General features: G+C 37.8%; 1 protein-coding gene across 1 annotated transcript; it reads right to left on the reverse strand.

The window, feature by feature from the left end:
- Positions 1-15,622: 15,622 nt before the first annotated feature.
- pcare2 (photoreceptor cilium actin regulator 2) lies at positions 15,623-22,137 on the reverse strand. The gene is made up of 2 exons (XM_056260111.1): positions 19,114-22,137; positions 15,623-15,789 (listed from the first exon to the last, which is right to left on the reverse strand). Exons 1-2 carry the CDS (start codon positions 21,699-21,701, stop codon positions 15,729-15,731), a joined length of 2,649 nt encoding a protein of 882 aa, XP_056116086.1. The 5' UTR covers positions 21,702-22,137; the 3' UTR covers positions 15,623-15,728.
- Positions 22,138-22,374: the final 237 nt, after the last annotated feature.

Consider the following 22,374-nt stretch of genomic DNA (forward strand, 5'->3'; position numbering starts at 1 on the left):
TTATTAACCGTAGATCTCTATTAGATCAAACAGCGCTGACGTGGACACCAGGAGAAACATTGTGCCGTGAATGAACATGGATTTAATGTTGCACTTCAAAACTCAAATATTATATAAATACATATTTAAATGTTATTTTTAATGTGATTACCAAAACATTATTTGTTCATCCTTCAAAGATTACCCCCATTTATAAACCTGAAAGTTTCAAGATGTAGGAAAACTCAAACTTGTTTAAAAATAGTTTTTCTTTTAATAAATAGGAAATTTCTCTGGCATTTCTTTCTTTTTGCAGTATCGTATCGAACCAAACCGCAAATTTTGTGAACTGTTACACCCCTAATGTATATATATATACTCATTATTTTTTATACACTTTTAAAACATTTTTATTTTTTGTTTACATGCCTGCCGGGTATTTTAAGTTGAGGTGCTATTTGTTTTTATATTAGACTTTTTCTATATTTACTGTTGCACTAAAGTCCAAAAGTGAAGATTTTATGTTATTTATTACTTGATTGTCCAAGCTACCTCACAGAAGTGCTCTGTTTGTTAACATAGTTGTTGAATGTTAAAATAAGGTGAATTAAATAAAAAAATAAGGAACATCCTGGATCTGTTTTTTCTCTCTTCTTTATTCTTTTTTTATGTCTTATATCGGATCGGGACTCGGTATCGGTAGATACTCAAAATCAAATGGCTCGGACTCGAGGGGCAAAAAAACCTGATCGGGACATCCCTAGTCCCCGGATCACTATCGCAAACTATGCGGTGGATAGTAGTAATAGGATACAGCACCTGTCAAAATGATTGATTGACAGGTGGGCGTGTCTATCCTTTGATCTTCCCCCGCCCCTTCCGGTTCCTCCCCTTCCTGTCCCGCCCCTTCCGGTTCCTCCCCTTCCGGTTACCTTTGACCTAGTTTCCGCCCCTTCCTGTTACAGCTTCTGTCAAATTGATGGATGATGACCTTTATCTAGTTCCGCCCCTTGTGGTTACAGCTTCTGTCAAAATGATGAACTGTTTGAAGTTTGTTTGATCTAGTTCCGCCCCTTGCAGTTAAAAAGTTTCTGTCAAAAATGATGACAGTTTGTCTAATCGTTTGAACAAGAAAAAGGGTGTATAGGATGTGTGACAGATAGTTTGAGATGTACTGGACTTACAGTTACAAAGCGGTGGATTGTTATTTTTTAGCGCATCCCCTCGCTATGCCTAAGCTTATCATAGCAGGTGTGTGTGAAAGTGATAAGAAAAACTGTTATAGTTTATCTGACACAAACGTAAAAAATAAATGTATTCAGTGAAGCATTTCCAATTAAAAAACGGAGACATTAAAAATGTATTAGAGTTGAATAATATAAAACATACAGTTTATGTAAAACCTCACCCCAAAAAGTTGAAACAGTTGTTGAACAGTTGTAAACATGTATGAATGATCTCCCTCTGCCTCAAAACATAGGGAGCGCGCCTCTATGTGTGTGTGTCTTTGTCAGAGCAGTAAAGGATGCGCCGCGTGCACTTATCTGCCTGTTTAGATAAAATAAAATAATCTTACATGTTTTACAGAGTTGGAAGAAAAATCCCACACGGTAGCGCCGGATCTCTCTGAAAACTATCTCCAATTATATATATTTTTGGACCGTAACCAGCTAGGGAGTCGTTTGTGTGTGTGTGTGTGTGTGTGTGTATGCGTGTGCACGCGTATGTTGAAGCAGCATGGATCTCCTCCCCTCCCTCCACATTGCTGGGGACCTTGAAAGTTTATCTCACACAGAAGTTGAAAAAGCATGTTGTTCATTTAAAATCTTACTAAATTACTGAAGTTGAAAAGCATTCTATTCCTTTAAAAGTGTATAAATTAAAATATATCATATATAAAATAAATAGTTTACTAAATTACTGAAGTTGAAAAGCATTCTGTTTATTTAAAATAAATATTTTACAAATTTACTGTACCAATTATGTTAGATTTAGATAAAAATAAAAAACATCTTGCATTTTCACCAGGGTTGAAGTAGCTCATATCACATAGATGTCCATATTGACCATTTAAAGTTTAAAAGAACCGCAGAGTATTTCTCTCACTCTTACACCAGCGTTTGACAGTCATAGGGGTGTGTTCAGCTTTCAATCGCTCTGAATCAGCCGCGGTGCGGCCGCAGATGACGCATTAGAGAGAATAAACCGGAATAAACGAACACTTTTCAGAGTCTATGATTGTAGCGCCTCTTAGCGGTAAAAGGCAGCAAATACACCACACATTTTACCGCCGCGGTGGAACGGCTGATGTGGGCATTGTCATGGCTTGCCTCGACATTTGCGTTTGAATAGCGCGCGTCCTCCGTGGGCGTGTCAGATTAACGCGTAATGAAGTGTAATGAGCTGTGGAAAAAAATACTGACAGCACTCTCTTTTCATACAGATTGCATAAACTGAGAATATTTGTTTTTTATATAAATTACTTCATTTAAAAGAAGAGAATTCAAGCTTCATAAAGAAAAATCTCTCCTGGCTGTGTGACAAGTAATCGCGGAGTTACAGTTAATCTTAGGACGCGTTTCAGAATGGACTTCACTGACAGAGAGAACGCAGAACTCGCATCATGTTTGTTTTTCTTTATTTGGTGAAAAGCACAAGACTTTGTTTTTATTGTGAGTATCCACAAAAAAAATAGAAACTTAACAGGATCTAATGATGTATCACACTTATATGTAAGATCAAAATCAACCGAGTATTTTGAGTCTCTTTTGCACTGATAAGAAAAAAAGCGAGACAATCGCGCCGGCGCGATAGCCGACCCCAGGGGGTTAATTATAAACTTCAATATTTCATTCAAAATAATCTCAACACGCTTTGTGAAATTTTGAAAAGCCATGCATGCATTAAGGCCACTGGAACTAATGAACAACTGAAACGCTTTTGATTGTATTGTTTGTCGTTTAAACGTGCCTGTCGCATATCTCTATTTTATATATTTGATATTGGTGAAGTAGCCTATAGCATTGATTAGCTGTGGAGGGAGGGGTGTGGGGATTAAAATAATTCAGCAGAAGCAGGGATGTTTAGACCAGAAGGAAATCCCAGTCCCCCCTGGCAAATCACACTTTACTTAAAACCATGATTTTAAAAACTCTAGGTTGTAGGGTACAGACCTCTCTGCCATGCGCGCGCACGGGTTGGAGCACAATATCTGTCTCGCATGCACGCTCGCTCTAGACAGATTACGTGATATTTTAACTAATTTGCGGTATAATAACTAGTCGATCACGAGTGGCTCAACAGGTAGATCTATAGATAAACTATATCTTTCAGGAATTTGACCGACCGGGTTGACACTTCAGCGTGAGAAATCGGGGGTGTGGCGTGAGAGCCTGGAATTAAAAAATATATATATATAGCCTATAGGGCTGACTTCTAATAGTCGAGGATTCGACGATTCGATTCGGAGAGGTCTGATTCGACTATGAATCTCATAGTCGAATAGTAGGCGAGTGTTATGAGGGGTGTGACGGTTATTATATAACCATGAGACCGACGGTTATAGTTGAACACCGTCATTAGAACTCTATAACCGCCAAAACCGTGCTATTAAAATATTTTTTACAAACATTTTTTATCATAGAGAATGTTTAAATACTAATATCATCTTACGAGGGAAACGGAGGCGGAGTTAGTGGTGCGATCGGAGGCTGAGTGCTGGAGATGATTCGGGAGAGGTCTGTGCACCTTTACCGATCAGAGCGCGCGCTGACACGGAGTAAAGCCTTGTTTATACTCGACGCGTCCGCACGAGCGCGAAGGTGCGGACGGCAAAAAAAATGACGCGTTGGGTGCGCAAGACCGGCAAGACTCCATTTGGCTCCGGCTTGGCTGTGTGCACAGCTTTTTTTGTAACAGCGCGCGCGACGCCGCATCCGAGGATGAACGACTTCAAGCCGAATCAGCCCGAGCATGTAGGCTACTCTCACCGCACCGGCACGCAGTTTGCGCGTCTAAATTGCAAAGTTCATTGCAAAGTTTTTTTGTTAAGGTTTTGTTTACTGTGTGTGATTTATTTAAAACAAAGCACGTTCATTGCAACGTTTTTTTTGTGTGTGTTAAGGATTCATTAATGGAAAGCACATTCACTTCTAGTTGTCTTGCTGTTCATTTTAAATAAACGTAGAGCGAGTTGTCCTATAACAGACGAACAGTTATTCAACCGAACGTATAGCTGCTATCTAAAAAAAAGAAAAAAAAAAGGTTCGACTATCAGTCGACTACGGCAAAATCTAACGAATCAGATTCGACTGTGAAAATCCTTAGTCGAAAACAGCCCTAATAGCCTATATATATATATATATATATAGGCTATATATCATTTATTTTTTTACAGAACTGCTTTTGAAATTACGATTGGTAGCATATTATTATACAGATGCAAAGTCGTTCTGTTGGATACTATTTTGTTCCTTAGTGTAAAATGGAAATGCATGATAATTGTATTTTATAAATATAAGCACAAAAAAAACTGTATGGTGTAACAGAGTTTTAGAGCTAGACAAATCTCTCTGCAATAATAAATATAAAATTTACAGCAGACCATGTTTGTGCGGGATTTTAACCCGTGTCATCTTGATGATGAACCGTAAGTTCTACCGCTCGGCTATGAATTTTCTCACTGAGAAATACCCAAACGTTTGGTTCTCACATGAGCGAGAAAACGTTTTGTCTTTAGCCTGTGAGTGTAGGCCTACTTTAGCCTTTTACAGTTTTAAAAGATTATATCTTATCTGTATGACCAACAATTTGTTGTAGGCTTATTTGGAAATTACCATAACTTGTAGTATTTCATCCTTAGGCTACTGTTAATAGACATTAGCCCCACTTACGTTTTGCTAAATGTCCCTTTGCGCCACCTGGCGGTCATTTCGCGTACGACTTTGAAATGCGACTGGTTTATTTTTACTGTGGTGGATGGCTAAAAATGGTATGTGGATGGCTAAAAGGTGTGACTAAAAATGTGCTTTTGGCTTTCATTTATATTTTGATTGCTTGTATATATATATATGTGTGTGTGTGTGTGTGTGTGTGTGTGTGTATAAATATTTATTTATTTATATATATATTGTCCTTGCATTCTTTCTTGTGTGACACCCCTGAATGAAAGGCTCATTAGTATGCAGTCTGCTCAGGTGAGAACTGCCTAATTATTCATGAGGGGGTTGGGCCGTTCCGCCCATCCGCATATTGCCTTTGCAAACAAAAAAATGTTTTTCACAATTTAAAAGGCGACAACATCCACTAGTCAAAAGTCTTGTGGACAGATATTTAGTATGTTATTTGTGGCCTTATATTAGAAACTTTATTTTTTTGTTTTTTCAATAACCACGCATAAACAATATTCTCTCCAAAATACAAACATGTACATACATGTTGCTCACATATTATGGTAGCCCTATGTGTCCTATATAGAGTGTAATTTCACCTGTGCCATTAATATGTTTATAAGCAACTGAAAAAAGCAGAAATGTCAGAGCATGCCAAAACATCTCAAGGACCCGAAAACACCTCAGACCCCAGAGGGTTAAAAAAAGTTGGTTTAGTGTTTAGTTACCCTTTAAGGGAATGCCTTTTCTCACAGAAGAGAGAGATTGAGGTTTACAGAGCTCTGACAGATGAGGCTGCATCCTTGGAGGTAATCCCATCATGTTTCTTGTACAAAATCAAAACAAACTTAAACACTCATAATATTAATAGTAGGTAAAATTTGTTAATGTTTATTTTTTATTAAAAAAAAATATTTATTATTATTTTTATTAAAACTGAAAAACAGTTATAATCCTAATATAATATGTGAGCTGTTGTATTGACTGAGTGCACTGCTACTGTTCTAGTTTAATTATTTTGTTCAAACACAGAATGAGGGTACACCTAGAATGACAGAAGTGGATGAAGCACCTGAGGGAACAGGACCTTTAGGAGAAGAAACTCCATGGAGGACAGGCCCTCTGCTGCTCCCAGACGAAAGGCCTTTCACTGACACTGAAGATACAGTAGATGTCATTGCTAAGGAGGAAATACTGTAAAGCTCATCTCTGCCTCTCACTGAGGACCCTTTGACCTGGTGGTGTGTCCACGATCCTCTCCTCTCTCGGCTGTCAAAGCGATACTTGTGTATCCCAGGCACAAGCAGGTTTTCTCCACAGCAGGAGATGATGTGGTCCCTGCTAAAAGAAGCACTCTTAAACCAGACCAGTTAGTGTTCTTAAATAAATGTTTCAGGAAGTTCCTGTGCCCAGTGCTGTTATTGTATGTTTGCTTTTATTTTGTGTATTAAAAAACACTGCTGAAGTGCAGATTTAGTTTTTTGAATAATGATATACTCAAGTAGGTTTGGCCTCTTGTTTATTTTGGTTTGTAATTTAATTTCATGTTTATACATTTGTCAATATTTACATGTTTTACAAAGTACACTGCACTATATAAGTATTTAAGTACACTCCCTGCTATGCACTTTTAGTGTTTACTTTTGTGTGTTCTAATCTAAATGCTGCTGTTGTCTTCTGTGCCCAGTGTAGACTTGAAAATCATGCTTCCCCCATTTAATGTTGAATCACGGAAGCTACACCAGTTACTTTTGCCAATAGATTTATTATTTAAATGTGTGTCATGTCAGACAGAGAGAAACAGGCATATAACAATAAGGCTACCGGTGAGGAAGTCTCATTCTAGATTTAACTGTTCCCCATTTGTCTATCTTTTCACCCCATCATCTCTAAGTTTCCTCCTTCCTCTCACCCCCTCATGCCTTATGTTTCTCTGTGGTGGTACAGTAGATTGAGCTTTTATACATCACAAAGAGTCTTACAGCTTCCTTGTAAGGTAACAAAACATGTTGCTTTGAGCTTCTTAAAATTAGAACACATATGTCATATGTACACGTCATGCTTAAACATGGCACAATCCACTTCCATATTAAGAACTAACCTTGTTGTATACATTAGTGGTACATTTGCATCAGTGGAAACATTCCTTTCCCTCCAAAGAACATGCCAACTGTCTCCGTGAACATTGCATTGCAGACATAGTACCCCTAAGCAAAATATAACTCAAGCAGCTCTCTGCTCAGCACACATGTACAAACACTGTCTGACCTCATAAAAAAACATTATGAAATTATTATTAAAATGAATAAAGAAAAATAATAAAATAAAAATAAAATAACATTAAACAATATTTTTTTCAGTCTTCAGCAGTGTTGGGCAAGTTACTTTTAAAAAGTAATTAGTTACAGTTACTAGTTATTTCTTCCAAAAAGTAACAAAATTAGTTACTCAGTTACAAATTTTAAAAGTAACTAGTTACTTAAGAAAGTAACTATTGCGTTACTTTCAAGTAAAATTACATTTTAAATGCTCAAATGTGACCCCACCTCTACCCCTCTTTAACGGAACTTAAAATACATGTGCATGTTCAATTATTTATGATAAATCTGAATATTATAATGAAATGGACACTTAATACAATAGGCCTACATTATTAACAGAAACATGAAACATTGTACACACATCTAAAAAAAAAAATGTTGTTGTGGGACAAAGTGAGACTAGCCTCCAATCAAATGCCATGTATGTAGATATTATGTTTATATAGTGGATCAATGCAAATAACACAATAGATGTTTTGGAACTTTTGATATTTATTGCCCCTCAACAGGCCACAACTGGGCAAAATTAAATTAAGCTTGTTAAGCAATATACCAAAAAGACTGACTGTCTTGTGTTGTTCCTTGTGTGTCCTGTCCTGTCCGACTATGCGTTATGATGGGTCGTTCGCACTTCGCAATTCATGAGCGTTAGCCGTTAGTGATGAGGGGTCGTTCGCGAATGAGTGTTAGTGATGATGGATCGACTCGTTCGCGAATGAGCTTTTGATGGGTCGTTCGCGATTCGCGAATGAGCCGACTCTAAGAGCCATATCTCGCATATCTGAAGAGCCGACTCTATTTTTACAAATTTAGCCTATAGAAATGAAATAATTATGTAATAAAAATTGAAATATTATAGTCAAAGTCATTTAAAGAGCCGTTTGTGAGCCAAAAGAGCCGGCTCAGTGAGCTGAGTCAAAAGAGCCGAATGCCCATCACTACTATGCGTGCTTTCGAAGACCCGCCTAACTCTACCTCTGATTGGCTTACAATGACATTTTACTCTACATCAGCCAATCGTCAGCATTTATGCGCTTGTCTCGTGCTCTGCCCACTAACCAAGGAAGAACAGTAAACAAAGTATTTGCCTCTCGCTCAGAGATCTAGTTGGTCTGATGAAAAAAAACAACAGCTTCATCAGTTATAGTAACGCGCCGCTTTTTTTGGCAGTAACGGTAACTGCGTTATTAAGATGAGAAGAGTAATCAATTAGATTACTCGTTACGGGAAAAAGTAATGCCGTTAGTAACGGCGTTATTTATAACGCCGTTATTCCCATCACTGGTCTTCAGTCCCTCCACTGGAACTACGACAGTCAGTTCCACACCGTCACTCCACCAGTGGCCACCTAATGAAGTGATAGTGAGGAAAAGGAAAAGCAGACCAAAGAAATAGACAAAAAGGATAGAAGAATAGAAACAGAAAACAAAACAAAAAAAACCCAACCCATGTTATGTCCCCGTATACTATGTGTATTTTAACATCTATGTGTATGCATTTAAAATGAACCCCATTTATCTAAGAAAAGAAAAACTAATAAGTCTTCTGCCCGTGCCTGAACTCATTAATTAATTAACTCGTTAATTAATTAAATCCTCCAGTTCCGAACCAAAACAAGAAATTAAAATAAACGTTGATGTTAAAGGATCCTATCCCTTGGGGTTGAAAATCAGTAAACGGATGTTCATTGTTTGTGAGGTAGTGTTTCGTAGTGTAGAATGTGTAAAATCTCCTATTTCACTCCGTATGTTCCATTCTCAGCTTTATCAATTTATTATTAAAGGAACATTTCTAAAGTTATTTTTAATTTATATAATTAATTCATTCATCCTCTGTTATCCAGACTTCTTTTGATTTGGCAAAAACAAAGTCTTCATCTTTAAACACCACCATGTCTTGGAATTATCAATAGCATGTCTAAATCTGCAAAAATGAAAACTATGGTAGACATTTTAATTCACAGATTCAACCATTACAGATTCAGGATCTAAAACTTTAAAACAATGTTGTCCATAAAGCAACTAACACCAAATTCCTAAAATTAATTAATAATATTTATGTTCTCCATAAAGTTAACGACAATCTCCCTCATGGTCTCAGCTAGTTTTTGAAAACTCATTCCCATCAGCTCTTTTGTAAATAATCTCCCCTACTCAGGGTGCTGTCCTCTGACATATTTATATCAAGTAAAGGACACTGGTCACAATGAAATACAAGTCATCCAAGGAATGCGGTTTCTGGTGATCAGGCATGGAGAGCTCACATTTTTCACGGGCAGACTATTGTAACCCTCAATGATGCTGTTGGCCTAACAAACATCTGCTCAACCATACCCATCTCACATAAACACCTCCCTTCAGGGTAGGTGGCCAGTGGCGGTGACCCTCTGCCTTAGGTTGTCCTCTGTTGGCCATTAGAGAATCTTACCCGTCTTTGAGAAATCACCTCAGCACACTGTAACCACTCCTTTCCATTAGAACATTTTTTAAATAGGTATTTTCTGGAACTCAGGAAAGTGCATTCAAGAACCATCAGAGCCATTTGGAATGCCTAATAGTGTAAACACATGGAGACAAATTAATGACAGTATTTCATCACTAAAATCCATTAGACATCTTTAAAACATCAACATAGCAATGCTGAGTTATACTTAGTGAATTTAGTTATTACACCCGTTCATTCAGTGTAATGTTCTGTTACATCAATAACCGAACCATCAGCCCTGTTCATGGTGAAGACAAAGATGAGACAAAGAAGTTACTGGTCATGGGATGAACAAATAAAAAATGTTCACTTCTATCATTCAAGGTAGATTCTCATTTCTAGAAACATTTTACTCCCAATTTAATTTTAAAATCTCTGTGTCTATAATCTCCAACTGAGACACTGTTCTTTACTATAAATAGCTCTTGACTTATGACACAGGCTAAAATAGCAGATTCTAACTGACTTTGAATGAGAGAAAGAACTCTGAGAGAAAGTCAAGAATGTCTCAGAGTAATTCTGCATTTTCATAACTTTATAATTTCATTCTACTAACTTTTACTCTGACTTAGTCAGAAATGACATGTTTTTCAAATAAACATCTTTATATATATTTATAATTTTCCTTATATATTTTCCCAACTCTCATTCTTTTGGAGTGATTATCTATAATGTTCACCAGCTTGTACTTGTCAATTAACTATACAACTATTATCATAGATCTTTCCTAAAAGTAATTCCTTAACTTCAATCTTATGATCTTATTTTTTATCTCTTGTTCTTTTTAGACAAAACTTAAATTTCGTAACATTAAACAATGATTACTTTTAAACCCACATTAACACCAGACATTTCTATTCAAAAGCTTAGATTGTTTTTCTCTTCAAATACCCGAAGATAATGTTTTGCTATTCATTACTTCCGGTCATTTTACCACTCTCTATGTATACTAGAGAAGCAACAGGCTATTTATATCTCTGTGTGTCTGTGTGTGTCTAGAGGAGGGTATAGATTCCAAAGGAAGGGGCTGCTCCAATCTCCCCTCTCACTCTCCCTTCTCACTCAGTTGTCTTTTTTTCTTTTTTTTTTTTAGTTTAGTCTAACTCAGATCTGTTTCTTTTTCTTTCTTTTTTCCTAGTTTATCTCAGATAATTTTTCCTTTTCTTCCTTCTCTAAGCTTACTCAGATCAGTATCCTCCTCAAATACCCGAACAGCTCTGCGGTCAAAATCAGAATGCCCGCGATCCTAGCTCTTTTTTTTTTCATTGATACCCTTCTTCTAAGAGTTCAATCCTCTGCGTATTTAAGTTTTAGGATCTATTCCGCCACTTTAAACCGCTATAAATAACCGCTTGTCACTATCCTCGTCTTCTTCTGAAACGATTCTTCGTGTATTGGATATATTTTAGAGATCTGCCCTTTATCGCAATCTCGCCATATTCCAACCACCTTACAAGCTAATTGCTAAATCGCCTTACAGCTAATTCTATATGGTCTTCTTTCTAAAAAAGATCCACTGTTTTACCCCAGAATTGTTCAAATATTTTAGAGGTCTACTTTTCGGAGAAACTCAAATAACCCAAATTAAATTGAATTACTTAATTTAATTCCATTTTCTGAATTTTTATTTTTATGTCTGACACACATATTCTTTGGCAACACACCTGGTACTTTAAATAACACAGTTCTTTTAAAGCAGTCTCAGTCAATGTCTCAAATCATCAGGCAGACTTAGAACTATTTTAGAATAGGAAAAGTCTTACCTGAAATGAATGAGACAAATGCCTGAAGATGCAATCCTGTTCGATCGTGACGCCAAATGTAGACTTGAAAATCATGCTTCCCCCATTTAATGTTGAATCACGGAAGCTACACCAGTTACTTTTGCCAATAGATTTATTATTTAAATGTGTGTCATGTCAGACAGAGAGAAACAGGCATATAACAATAAGGCTACCGGTGAGGAAGTCTCATTCTAGATTTAACTGTTCCCCATTTGTCTATCTTTTCACCCCATCATCTCTAAGTTTCCTCCTTCCTCTCACCCCCTCATGCCTTATGTTTCTCTGTGGTGGTACAGTAGATTGAGCTTTTATACATCACAAAGAGTCTTACAGCTTCCTTGTAAGGTAACAAAACATGTTGCTTTGAGCTTCTTAAAATTAGAACACATATGTCATATGTACACGTCATGCTTAAACATGGCACAATCCACTTCCATATTAAGAACTAACCTTGTTGTATACATTAGTGGTACATTTGCATCAGTGGAAACATTCCTTTCCCTCCAAAGAACATGCCAACTGTCTCCGTGAACATTGCATTGCAGACATAGTACCCCTAAGCAAAATATAACTCAAGCAGCTCTCTGCTCAGCACACATGTACAAACACTGTCTGACCTCATAAAAAAACATTATGAAATTATTATTAAAATGAATAAAGAAAAATAATAAAATAAAAATAAAATAACATTAAACAATATTTTTTTCAGTCTTCACCCAGACTTGAGTTTTATTTGATGTTTGATACATTCAAGAAACGTGGTTTCAGGTAAAATTAAAGGTTCATTTCATATATCTGACTGCTTGTATTTATTGACAAAATTGTATACATGTGAAGTAAAATTGAAAATTAAGGATGCAGTGCATCGTAATGCATCGAGCTATCGAATTGAACTGAATCGATGACTTGATAATCGTAATCGAGCCGAAGCGTGAGACCAGTGTAGGTTCACGCCTCTAGTTGTTCCCTATCCTCATGTGACGGCCACGATCCCTGTTTCACATGCCTGGGCCTGAGTGTGCTGAGACTGCGCTCCTGGGTGTTTATGTTCTCTCTGAGAGCATGACTGCCTTTCTTATTAAGGTTTAAAGGGATACTTCTGTCATCATTTACTCACCCTCAAGTTGTTGCAAACCTGTATGAGTTTCTTTCTCCTGCTGAACACAAAGGAAGATATTTTGAAGAACGATTGGAACCAAACAGTTGTTTGGCACCATTGACTTCCATAGTAGAGAAGAAAATACTATAGTCAAAGGTCTTAAAAGTGTAACTAAGCATATATGTATTACCAATGTATTTGTTGTATAATTTTTAGAAATATATTAAAATGCATTTCAATATATTTTTAATGCACTTCAAATAAGCATGTTGGAAATACAAATGTATTATTTTTAATACATGTAATACTACATCTTTTCCACCTGGGTAATTGTGCCGCCTTTGAGTCATTCATGTAAAAATCTGCTTATTTAATTGTTTTTTTGGTAAAGCTGCAAGTCACTTGTCCTAGTTGTCCTGGCATACAATATTTTGCTTCTAATTTTAATTTAACAAATTCTAATTTCCTTAAATCTTTGCAACAGAGGTGAAGAGAGTACATGTCAGCATGACCACAATAGAGACGCTCATGGGAAATACCCTAGGTTTAAATAAACCACATTTATCACTATACAACATGCCCTCTAATACTCACAGGCTGCTTTATTACTGATGATAACTCTATCAGTGAGTTTGACTGAACTCTGCTGACCGTCAGTGGTGTCGGGCTTCTTCTAATCTCATGTTCAGAGTAACTCAGAGCGCTGTATAGCGGCGACAGACGAGAGGATAAAGTGGACTCTAATGTCCAGCTTGAGGAGGATATAGACAAAGCTTTTAAAGGTAAACTGAGAAGTCAATGAAATTTTAATGCATATCTATGCAAATTATAATCCATATATTCAAACATGGATACAAAAATGTTAATCATCGGTTAATTCTATATAAATTCTTCTTCCCTTTCACAGATCCTGTGATAAAGCAGTCTTCAAGCACTAGTCTGAACCACAAGAAATGATCGTCCACTTGAAGATGAAGATGTGACATTTACACTCTTCTGTTTCTTTGGTTCAGAAATTTGCAGGCTTAAGTTTGTAAATAATGCATTATTCACTAACTTTTATAACTTTTTTTCCCCCAGAAAATTGCATTGTGATGCTTATTTATTAAGTGATGTAATATTCATAGTGTACTTTTCAGTAATACAGGTATAACTGAAATGTTCTACAAAAAATGTATAAATAAAGCTCTGCCATAGCATTTCACTGATCTTTGTTATGTATTTTCTTCAAGAGATTATATTTGCTGCTGTACTTTTTTAACCCTCTGGGGTCCTTCGGTCCAAATGGACCCGAAGCATTTAAATACATTTTTAAAAATCATAGCTTCCTCGGAATGGTCCGAAATTTGGTGACTTTGTTGGTACTTGCTATATGAACACCCAAATAAATTGGGGACAGGATTTGAATAGTCTAAGTGGTTGTTAAAAAAATAGTCACACTCAGGACCTTCGGGTCCAAATGGACCCGCATAGGAAATAAATGGGAAATTGGCAAAAATGTGAAAATACAGAGTTTTTTTGTGCTTACAATCTACAAATCAGCCACGATCCAGAAAAAAAGCACACAACAGTGAAGGGGTGAATCTATAAAACATCAAGAGTGCAAAACAGACACAGCCACACACACAAACACACTTTTATACACGTAAACACTAATAAATTCAGATTACATATGTGTTTTGAATTTTTAAAATGCTCAGTTTGTCCACCAGATGGCATCCATCTCATTTCAAAAATTGCTTTCATGAGGCCTAGGCTTGACTCTAAAATGAAATACAGCTTTAAAAAAATAAAAATAATCTATTATATTCAATGGGGGAAAAATGGGTCATAATTATTGCATAAATATTAATTATAAATCATAAAATTATCTCAAAACACCAAAAAAGAAAAAATATTATAAAAAAAAAGTAAAAAAAAAAAAAAAAAAAAAAAAGATGATTTTTTTAATATATATGAATCTCACCCTTCCGGACCATTTGGACCCGAAGGTCCTGAGTGTGACTCTGAAATGAAGGACCCCAGAGGGTTAATGTACTCTTATGTATTTATTTTGCAATGTACACAACAAGATAGTATATTAAAGTTTTCTTGATTTCAAAGAGTATGCATGTCTAAACAATTATATTGAAGTATTTTTGCACTTTTAATATACCATTTTGATTTCCGAATAAAACAGCTTTATAATAAACTATTAGTGTAATGATCTTGACGTACATTAAAATGAAGCTTTAAATATATTCTAACTGTAGTTTTAGAAATATGAACGTATATTTTAAATGAACGGTAAAAAAAATACACTTAAATGCACTAAACGGTTCCATTTTAGCACAATTTAACATTAAAATATACTGCAAATAGCTTAAAATTGATCTTAAGCATATCTTGAAATAAACTTAATATACTTTCAAGTTGTTTCAAAATAATACATTTAATACGGACTTAGTATAGTATAATTTAAATATATTAAATATGTCCAAAAAAGCACAATTTTAAATATATTTCCTCTTCACTTAGACACACACACACACACACACACACACACACACACACACACACACACACAGGAGGCGCTGTTGAGTTTCTTGTGTCGGTCAGAGTGCGTGTCTTAGAGCCTGACACTAAACTCACATATAAAACACCACAGGGGCGATGGAGAACGAGTGTAAAGCTGCTCACAGATAATAATGATGGTTACTGGTGTGTGTGTTTTTACAACACCTTTATTGTGAAGATCACATCACATTTCAACAGAAGATCATGCAGAAATCTGAAGGCCTCACCGTCTTCCACGCTTATGGACTGTGATCACAAATTACCACAAAATAATCGTAAGAGTTTAGGAACGAGACACACTGTGTGAAATGATAGGATTAGTTATTTCTAAGTAGTAAGTCACAATAACAGCTCCTGATAAATGAGGAGAGAGTATGATAGGAGCCGTATTACAGAATATAAGAAATATAAGACGCTTTCCTTTGTGTTACGTATCAAAACCGATAGAAAGATCAGGCTACAAACAGAGAGGTAAACACACTTAAATAAGAGATTAACAGAGTAATATACACAGAGTGTTATTTTTACACTTTTAAGCGCTTTTAAGCATCGTGGTGTTGATGTTTATTAGGAAATGTTTCCTGAAATGTCCCAGATCTGCGTAGAGAGAAAAGGCCTAGTCCAGCTGGTGTGTGATGTCCAACCGGCTGTGTGTGTCCAGATCCGCTCTCAGCGTCCTGGGAGAAAACACACACACACACACAGAAACATCTATAGGACAACTCCAGAAAACAAGCTCACTTTTCTGAACGCTTACACATCTTATAAACAGCCTTGAAATGGGAAGTTTGAATACTTTAAGATCTTGTAAGTGCAGAAATCCTGTGTTTAAGGGCACATCCCTCGACACTGCGACAGAACCCTTAAAAGGACACCTTTGCTTAGCTTATACGCATTAATATGAGCTTTTAGGGGTGTAGACACACAGATGGTGAATGTATGAATGCTGATTTGTGTATAGACAGATGGTGAATGAGGCCATCAGGACAGGTGAGTCAGGAGATGCTCTTCTACAGGGATTATGCTGAGATTAACTCTGATCAGATTACCAGCTCTCCAACCCTCTGCTTCAGTCATGTAACACTCAGAGAAACATGTGAGAAGTGCTTTACACTTTCTTTATGAACTTCCCCAGCTACTGTCTTTATCGTGTCATCTCACTCATCTCAGTGTGTGTGTTTCACGCTGGCCAGAAGAATGTGCAACCATAAGAGTTTCCCAGTTCTTCTGGTTTTCTGCAGGGTTTCCCCTTTATTGACATCTCATCTCAATGAAGTTAAAAAGTTTACGTGATGCAAGATCATTTCTTTTTTATGTCTCAGAGACCTTTGAAATATTGAGGGTGTCAGACAAAGAAAAGCCTCTGGTGCTGTAAAATGATAAAAGACACCAATGTTCAATAAATAAATGCATTTGATTCAGAATGACTATTTAATGATCATAGAAAACCAGAAATCACTGTGAATAACACTGTATAAAGGTATTTTTTTTTTTTTTTTTTTTTTTTTTTTTTTGAAACGAAAGATTTGATTTATCACATGGTTACAGCAAATTCTTTGCTTGCATTGCAGGCAGGACTGGGGTGATGACATTAGTTGTAATGGCAGGACAGTAGGAATCTGTACAATTACAAACAAGTTCTTTCATTCTGGGTCAAACTTGTTCAACAAGAAATCGGGAGAAAGAGAAGAAAATGAGGGAGGGAGATGAGAGGGTTTGTTCTCTGAGATACTGGCTATAAACAATGGGGGTGGCGTTCCGGTTCAAACTGGTTAGATTGTTTTAAGGAAATTAAAGGATTTCTATATTTTATTCACTTAATAACCTATGAAAGTGATACCAATTCAGCACAAAACCATAGCGAAGTAAAAAATATAAAATAAATGCAGCAGTCGATGTATTATACATTTGGTTGCGCAATCGACTTTTGTGATTGGCCATAATATCTGCAGGTTGCAGCCGATGAACATGAATCAAAGCAAATCACTTCAGGTAAATTAAGTGGGATAAACTGAGATTTTAGCCGAAATCGTTACTTTAATAGAGTTAATATGGATAAATCCGCATTTACATAGGCTATCTGAAATTATCCAGGTTTAATCAGATTTAATGCAAACTCTGTCTAATAATGATTTGTTGCCTGGAAAGAGACTGTTTCTGTTATGAGACACACAGTAGAGCTGCACGATTAATCATTAAAAGATCAAACACCTTCTTATCTTCGATCTTATTCCTAAACGACAATGATTCGTCTAATAAAGCTTTGAAAAGTACGATCACGGCGAACATTCAGATGTGTGTTGGCACTGACCCAAAGAGAGCAGTTAGCCTATAGACATGAAACAGCTTCACAAACAGCCTTTTCAACTGTATCAATATTTCTTACAATAATTCAAATGATCACAGTAATTCAAATGATCACAGTAAAAGTTTATGGTTCAGATATAAACACTGATGACTACGGTGGTGATTATAATAGAGCAAATCTTAAAATAGTACTTTTTGAAAGTAACTTGACGCTTCAAATAAAGATTCTTTCAATTATATTGTTACACCAGTAGGTGGCGATAAGTGACTGTTAAAAAAAAATGTTTTTGTCATTGAATCATTCATTCAATAGATTTTTAAAATCACTGATTTATCCAGTACTGAAACAAGAGAAGTGAATCATTGAATCATTTATACAAAGTGATTAAAAAAATGCATTTGAATTCATTAATTTTATTTTTAAACAGACTGCAGCAGTTAACATTTTGCCAGAACCTCTAGTAAATTATATCCTATTTTGTTTAGTTGTCTATTCAGAATCGTGATCTCAGTTTTAAAACAAAAACGTTGTGCTTCTTAATTTCCAGGATTGTGCGCTTCATTGAGTAAAAGCAGTATCATAACCTCATGTGATGAAGCAGGTTGAGAGAAGGAGGGGAGATCAATTCATTAATACTCTTTACATTTTTCTTCAAACTATTTTTGACAAGCAGTTTAAATTATTTCTGAGAATTCTTATATTATAATACATACATGTTTAAACACCAATGTCTATGCTAACATCCTCAAACAAATATTATTCAATAATATTATTATGTATTCTAGAAGCATTATCCAAATTATTTTAATTTTATAATGCACATTAACTCCCCTTTCCCTTAAAACTGGATTCATCTTTAAATGTGTTTAATAATTGTTTATATTCAAAGCACTAAACACCTTTTCTACTTTATCCTGAAGATAAATGTTTTCAAAAGGTTTGTGTCACCTGTTAAATTCTGCATGTACATATGCAGTTTCTTACACAATGGTTTCACAGATTAGGCCTTAGTTCAGTTTGGGCATTTAAGAAGCTTTTATAAACATGCCTTAGATAAAAAACATTACTGATGTGCATCTTGAGACAAAACATTGGCAGTGATATATTTTAAGATTTATCAGTGTGTTACGAACCGTTGTGGGTCTAGGGCTGGTACCGCAACATTTATATATTGAGTGTACTGCTGGAAGTGGCGTGTGGTGGAAAAACAAGTTGCTTTCAGTTTAGACAGCTCAAACTTTCATTTTAGTTTTGGACTAGCTTAAGCCATGTCTATGAAACCGAAGGAATGTATCTTTAATTTGGCCATAATTAAATAGGTAATTATCGCCAAGCAGAGATACTCTTGAACGAAGAAGAGTTTGTGCCACACACAATTCATAAATGTTGTTTATTGACCTTTCATATGCCTGTCTTGATGCACAATGAAACAATCTTTGGAGGAAACATGAACTTTTATATTTAAATACATCAAAAAAGTAATTTAAAGTAATAAAAAAAAAAGATAAAAGTAAACATCTTCCCAACTAGAGTCTCCCCAGTGAATCTCAGCCCTGGTTATAAAGATTGGCAAAATCTGATTCAACAGGCTCAGTCATGTTCTACCTGTTTTGTCTTTTTGTATTCAGACCTTTGTTGTGTCATAGATTTGCTACATATTGGATCACAAGGAATGAGGCTGGAAGGTACTCACCCCTCACTACTGGTCGAAGGTGTGTCGTCACTACCCGGACCCTGTTGCTGTTTGGCATCGGGCAATGACTGTGGCGGCTCACTGTGGGATGACCTATGACCTGACGGACGGCGTCCCATGAAAGAGGTTTGAAGGCGAGGTCTGGCCGGTTCACCCCAAGGCCGAGGCAACGTAGATGTACTTGAAGGTGTCCATGTGTAAGGGAGTGGCGGGTTCTCCTGAGAGAACACAGCCCGGGCTTCAAAATATGCTTGAGAGCCAGAAACACTGGAGGTGTTTGATGGAGTCCACTTCCTAGTAGGGGGGCAGGCCGTGGATGGAGGGCTTGGCACTGGGTGGTGCAGAGTGGGACAGGAGGGTGGAAGCCGTGTCCTTGAGACAGGGGGAGTCGTTGGGGGGAAACCTTTCGAGTGCATAGTTGCAGTCTCACCCTCATTGTGGATCTTGCATCCTTGATGAGGAGCAGAACCTCGCAAACCTGCATTGTATTCCTGTTCAATGCAGGATCCCTGCAAAGCATCTTGCCTCAGTGGCTGAGTAGTTGCTCTCTGCATTGTAGCCCTGTTGGGGGGGGCAGTCTCTCTTTGTGTTAAAGTGCGGAGTCGCTGCCCTCTGCACTGTGAATCACGAGCCCGGTCCTCATTGGGAAACCCTACACTGCTTTCAAATGTGTTGTCCATGAGCATTTCTGGGGGTGGAGGCGGGAGGCTGTCTATATCCAGATGCTCAGGTTTGTCAGCCGGTCTGGGCTCAAGCGAACGGATGCTACTCTTGATGTTCCTACTGGTGGTAAGTGCTTCTCTGCTGGTCTGCAACAGTGGGAGAGAGCATTTCTTGTTGCCCCTAACTCTCACCGGTCTTTGGTCTACAGGACTTTGTCTTGAATTATCCTCCACCCCTTGGCTAAACGTATTAATGAGCCTCTTGACAGCATGTCGCCCAGGTGGTTCTGGAGTAAACTTTGGAGGAGAGCTAGATTTTACTGCCCTGAAAGGCCCTTTGCTGCCATACTGGAGGCCGTAGGACCTTGCTGAGCACTGTCCTACAGATGAACCTCTTCCCATCTTTGTCCGTACACGGCCTCCATGATCTTCTGGGAGATTATTTTTTCTCCTCCAGTGCATGTTCCTCGGGTTACCTTGTTCCTCATTAGGATCTGATTCTTCCGCTTTGCTACACAAGCACTCTGCGGATTGCGAGCGCTTTGGCCGTCTTAAATGGCGGTGTTTTAGTTTCATCTGAAAGCTATTGTCTGCGGTTTTTGGCCGTCTGATTTTCCTTTTCAAGTTACTGGTCTTGACTTGATCTTGGTTTTGAACGCCACCCTGAACTGGGGGAAAGCTGGAGTTTGCTTCAGAATAACCACTCACTGTTCGCCTTGTCTTGTCGGTCAACCTCCCCAGCTCATCTTTTTCACTGACGTCATCATCAAGTTCTGCATCCTCATCATCCTCATCTTCATCATCATCATCATCATTATCTGTGCCTTCCTCATTGGCGTTAAGGAGCTGCTGATCTGGACAGCAGCCGGTGGTAAAGACAGATGTTATTCCAGCGTTTGCTCCTGATCCCGAGCTCCCTCTATTCCGACGGAAGCCGTTCTGGCACTCGTTGTCCGCCCCTATGCCGCTGTCCTCACTATGCAGCGCAGAGTCCTCTGGGCCGGGCTTCCTAAGGGCAGCAGCTTCCACACGGGACAGAACCTGCTTCAGGCGCTCCTCGGCCGCATGCTTAGCCAGCAGCTTCTCTCCTAAGACCTCAGACAGGGACCCAACGTAGTCAGCTAGCTCCTGTAAGGCTGCGTCACCCAGGCACTTCACAGAGTCTCCCACTGAGATCATCTGAACTGTGGAGTGAAGGAGCATGTGCTGCAGCAGTTCGGAGGGAAGCTCGTTCAGGTCGTTGCTTGGTTTGGTCGTAGGTGGATAGTCTTTAAGTAAAGCAGGCCACTTCATGTTGTGTCCATGTTCCCTCAGCAGCTGCTCGCCTTCAGCGGCCATTTCCTCCAAAGCCTGGTTGATCTCTTCGTAGTGCACAACTGCTGCAGCTACTGCGGTCTGTACGGAGAGATGGGTCTGAGCTGCCTGGCTCACGAGCCCTAAAAGAGACTCGTATTTGGAAATGCTGGGGTTCAGGTACGCATAGGCTGCCTGGTGGGCTTTCAGTATGAACTCTGCCTTTGACTGCGCATAGGAATTTTTTCTCAGTCTCTGTTTCCTCTGCCTCCTCCGCTTTCCTTGCTTATCTTTTGTCCGTATCTCCTCTATTCCTTCTTTCTGGTTTTCTAAGAGGCCCTCTTGTGCACTCTGTTCATCCTGAGAGCAGACCACATCTAGCATCTTCTCAGAAGCATCTTCTTCGACTGTCACAGTGGCATCACAAACTACATCATCGACTGAGGATCTCTTACCTTGAATGTGTTTTTCATTTTCTTGTATCTCTAGAGCTTCTGAAGCAGTGTTTATCTCTGCTTTGATTTGCAGTTGTGCCCCATCAGAGGGCAGGTCAGCAGTTTTCTGGCTTTCCGGTGATCCAGACAGCAAAGCTTTTTTGCTGAAGAGTTGACCTTTAGATGGAGAGCACCCCATGTTGATGGGAGAATCCTGTTGCTTTTCTTTTGATTGACTGCAGATTTGAAAGTGGTTTGTCAGAAAACCTCAACTTGGTTCTTGTTTACGTACCATACCAATTGTGTCCCGTTGTCCTTTACTGCCGCTGTCCACAATCCCTGTCTTTCTCTACTTATTACCGCTGGCCAGTTGGTTTTGTATGCCATAGAGAGCCCAGAATTGAAGAACAGGATTGAAGCTTCCAGTCTTTCCCACACACACACACACACACACACACATGATCACGCTACAGGAATAAAGCGCATGCTTAAGACTATAAGCTCATCTCACTAATCAGATACCCTGCTGGTTACCTTTTCTTCTTTTCTTTTTACCACTTGCTAATTCTGATTGAATTAACATCATATAAGCGTTAGAATCAAGATATATAGTAAAAATCTTCAGTGACTTACGTTTTTTCTACAGTGGAAACAGTTTTCATAAAAAAAAACTGTTTAAATGACTGTATCAATTTCGTTTCTGTGAAATTGAACAACAACCAGCAGATGAATTAAGTTCAGTGTGGCTTGAGGTTGCAGTATTTATAGATGTTTACTTCTGACTTAAATCCTCCCTGGATTTATGCCAGTGTTGTCTGCAATCTGCTGGCAAAGGCCAGGATTTTAACAGGGCAAAATGATCCACAAGAATC

The sequence above is a fragment of the Rhinichthys klamathensis genome, unplaced genomic scaffold, assembly GCF_029890125.1.
Source record: "Rhinichthys klamathensis goyatoka isolate OS25496 unplaced genomic scaffold, OSU_Roscu_1.1 h1tg000173l_1, whole genome shotgun sequence".
Classification (NCBI taxonomy): domain Eukaryota; kingdom Metazoa; phylum Chordata; class Actinopteri; order Cypriniformes; family Leuciscidae; genus Rhinichthys; species Rhinichthys klamathensis.